This window comes from Coccinella septempunctata, chromosome 4 (genome assembly GCF_907165205.1).
Source record: "Coccinella septempunctata chromosome 4, icCocSept1.1, whole genome shotgun sequence".
In the NCBI taxonomy this organism is placed as follows: Eukaryota; Metazoa; Arthropoda; class Insecta; order Coleoptera; family Coccinellidae; genus Coccinella; species Coccinella septempunctata.
In genome coordinates, this window is record NC_058192.1 from 29,753,686 (window position 1) to 29,757,336 (window position 3,651).

Here is a 3,651-nt window from a genome sequence, read left to right on the forward strand (position 1 = left end):
AAAGCACTAATATTCATGTAACCAATAATTCCCATATATGTGTAAAAAATAAATTCACACTTTCACTCAAAATAGGATTTTCGTATTTGTTCAGTACTTTTAGTAGTCAACGAGGGATTACAAACTTTTTCCATCCACGTTTGATAATTTCCGGTTGTTTATTATCTGCTTCAGGAAACCGATGACGTCTACTAGTCTTATCAACACAGTTCGGCACACAAAATTTATTGCTTTTAATATTTCTATTTTCCGACATCTTATTCAATTATCAGAAAAAACACTTAGGAATCACGATGCACTTCACACTGCAGACAAAGACGAAAAGAATGAGGTTATGGAAATGTTTACAAACGTAAAATCAGCGATGGAAGCGACCCCATGCGGTGGTTCAACAAACTAAATAAGGGGTCCAGTTTTTGTAGCTGAGTTTCCCCTCTATCTTGACTTACTTTATGGACCCTAGTACTAAAAACATTGAACTGAACTTTCTTTAGTTCAATGACTAAAAACCGACTCACAGATTACAGAGAATAATGTAATCTGTGAACCCACTACACTTTGGGCCTGTGTTTCACATACTGAGAAATTAGATGGCGCTGAAATCGTAATGTCAAACAGTAAAATTACAGTTGTCTGCTTTATAATTTAAAGGCGCGAAATTCGAATTTTATTCCTTGTATTGGATTCGAATATCGACTTAGTCGAGACCAGAAAGAAACATCCTGTGATCAGGATGTTTTTACATTTAAACATTGTTTTGAATCAATTAATATTAATGAAATACTCTGTTAGATTTGCTATATCTTTATTCGAAATTTATAAAAAAATATGACAGGATTGAAGATTCTACAGGGTATATTCAAAGGTGAAGTTTTTTTTGACAGGTACAACTGGCGAGAATAATTTTGTCGAATTTCTCACCTTTGAAAACACCTACATATATATAAATAATACAGCTTTGCTTTGAATAAAGGATACAGAAGTACATATAAAACTATTATACATCAAAGTTGTTATTTCCATGCAATAAATTTTTTTGAATCAATAGAATTTGTTGAATTTGTACAATTTTTATCAGAAATCCAAATGAACAAATATTCGATATACCATATATTTTGCATCCCAAGGAGTTGATTGTTGTTTTCAGTTTTCGGATCTTTCTATTACTTCTTTCTATTACAAGACTTGGAAGTACTCTACAGAGTGTGAGAACTTCTTTCAGGTACAGAGCCGGATTTACCTTTAGGCAGAGTGGGCAACTGCCTAGGAGCCCCGCACCAGATAGGGGCCCCCTGTCCCATGCACGAAAATAATAATTGAATGTTTTATATAACGAAAATTTAATAGGCATGGTTTCGTACGTGAGAGGACACTTTAGAAAATACTAGACTTCATGTTCATCATGGAAATTCCCGTTTCGTTGAGGTTGAACTCAATACGTAGCGATTTGCAGGGTTGAAAATCAGTGGCGTAATAGGGGCCCCAGCAGTGCGGAGGGACCCCAGAACTAAAAGGGCCCCCGAGCCCAACGAAAGAGAAGTAAATGGGCTCTCGATTTTCACGAACTTGCTGCTTCGCTATATTTTTCTGATGATAATGAGCAAAACAAATAAATTCAATAGTAGCCCAGGAAGCTACAGCTCTAGAAGAAAAATAGAGAAATATTCCCAAATTATATGTATTTTATTCAAATGAACATAAAAATAATTTTCAATAAGCATGACAATTCCCATATTTTCAAGAGCTTTTTATGTTCATCAAGCGTGTCGGCATTCTCTTCAAACCTCACCAGATGATGGTTTTATAAGTTGACGGCTCCTTTGATGGAGGAATTTTTAGGCGGAATCATCTGAATGATTCTTCAATCAGGAACCACGTTGAGTGTGAGTTTAGAGAGTTCAATATTTTCTGACTTTTTTTAGTTTATTTGAATTTCTGTACTTCGAATTGTATTATTGAAGATAAGTTTTATAATCATTAACTAAGGTGATTTTTCCATTGAGCGCGTTTTTTTTTCATTTTCAATAATTTCGAAACGTTTTTCGAATCCTAGTCCTATAACTTCTTTTGAGTGATAATGATTTGATGGAGAAATCCGAGCCCTTATCATTATTTCACATCAGATCTATCGACTGACCTTGCCAATATCGATTGAAATTCAATTTGGTAGTATTTTTTTCAGGGCTTTCACTCCTAGTCTCTGAAATAAAATCAATTAAATAATTGAAATGATCGATTTAATTGCTCCGCGTAAATTCTTGCACTAATTTGTCAGGAGCAAATCCGATGGAAAAATTGTTGCTTGACAATGAACGAAAAATTGAACTTACTTCGTTCATTTTCATTCATTCATTGCTGTATCCCGTTGCCGGGAATGAATCTACAAAAAGACGAAAAAAGGGAAAAAACAAAGAAAAAAAAAAGGTGCAAACAGACTTATAATTTTTCAGGGCTAATTGCGACTGTGTGCTCTCCTGTGACTGTGGAGACCCAACCGTGACCTACATATCCTACCACACTCCGGGCATGGATAGTCACCAACCAGATCTGGCCGCCGCTGTATCCTTCTCGAGTCTCCATTATAACTGTGTACCAAAGACCTCCACTGTCACCTGTTATGATTGGCTGATTTTAGGGATTGATGTAGTGTATCCTTAAACCGCTTATACTGGCAACATGGCGTTGATGGAAGCATTCGTTGGCGAATTGAGTAAACTTAAAAAGGATATTTTAATCGAAATAATAATCAGCAAATACATTCCAGTCGATCTCAATGTAAGCGAGGAGCTGAAAAACCATATTAACTCTAGTGCAACCAACTTGGGTGATCCAGAAGACAATACTTCACGGGATAACCTGAAATTAAACGACGAGTTCCGTGAACTGAAAAATGAACTCAAATGTGCAAAAATTGAATTAGGCTACTCGAAAAGGCTACTGAGTGAGTTAGAAAGGTCGGTGGAAAACCAACAATTACTTATTTCCAATTTAACATCAAACCAAAACAAACCCAGGAAAATGACCTTGCACCAGGGAAATACCGACGTTGCCACTATGACAAATTTTTCTAGGGCTAACGGAAAAAGTCAAAAATCTGATGTTGCCACGTCGGTGAGTGTGTCAGACAATGGCAGGAAAAATGAAGTTGTCAAGTTCCCGCCTCCCTCGGTGAAGATTGACCCCAAACTACAACCTAACACAGAGGAGAAAATAATCAAGAAATTGGAACGTCCGATGAGCATCACAGTTGGGCAAAATCGAAATTCAGAAGATTTCACCGGAATTCCAAAATTATGCTGGTTACATCTGGGTAGAGTTAACATGAATACAAATAGGGAACAAATATTGGATCATCTTAAGAAGACCTTTGGGAGAGATGACTTCGTCGTGGAACAGCTGCCTAAAAGGGATGATGCGAAGAGTATATCGTTTAAGATCGGAGCTGATATCAGTTTATTAAGTGACGTTTATGCCGGGGATAAATGGCCTGAGAATGTGACGCTCCGGAGGTATTTCTTTCGAGGCTCCAACAGAGCGCAATGGTCGAACTAGTGACAAAGACGTGGCTCGTAGAAACAACTCAGGTAAGAGAAAAGCAAAGTTCATAGTATTGAATCAGAATATACAGGGAATAAGAAGAAAGATCACATT

At 36.8% G+C, this 3,651-nt stretch overlaps 1 protein-coding gene across 1 annotated transcript; it reads left to right on the forward strand.

Annotated features, from left to right (window-relative positions):
* Nucleotides 1-2,677: 2,677 nt before the first annotated feature.
* LOC123312392 lies at nucleotides 2,678-3,558 on the forward strand. Its single transcript, XM_044896786.1, has 2 exons — nucleotides 2,678-2,710; nucleotides 2,765-3,558. Exons 1-2 carry the CDS (start codon nucleotides 2,686-2,688, stop codon nucleotides 3,550-3,552), a joined length of 813 nt encoding a protein of 270 aa, XP_044752721.1. The 5' UTR covers nucleotides 2,678-2,685; the 3' UTR covers nucleotides 3,553-3,558.
* The last annotated feature ends 93 nt before the right edge of the window (nucleotides 3,559-3,651 follow it).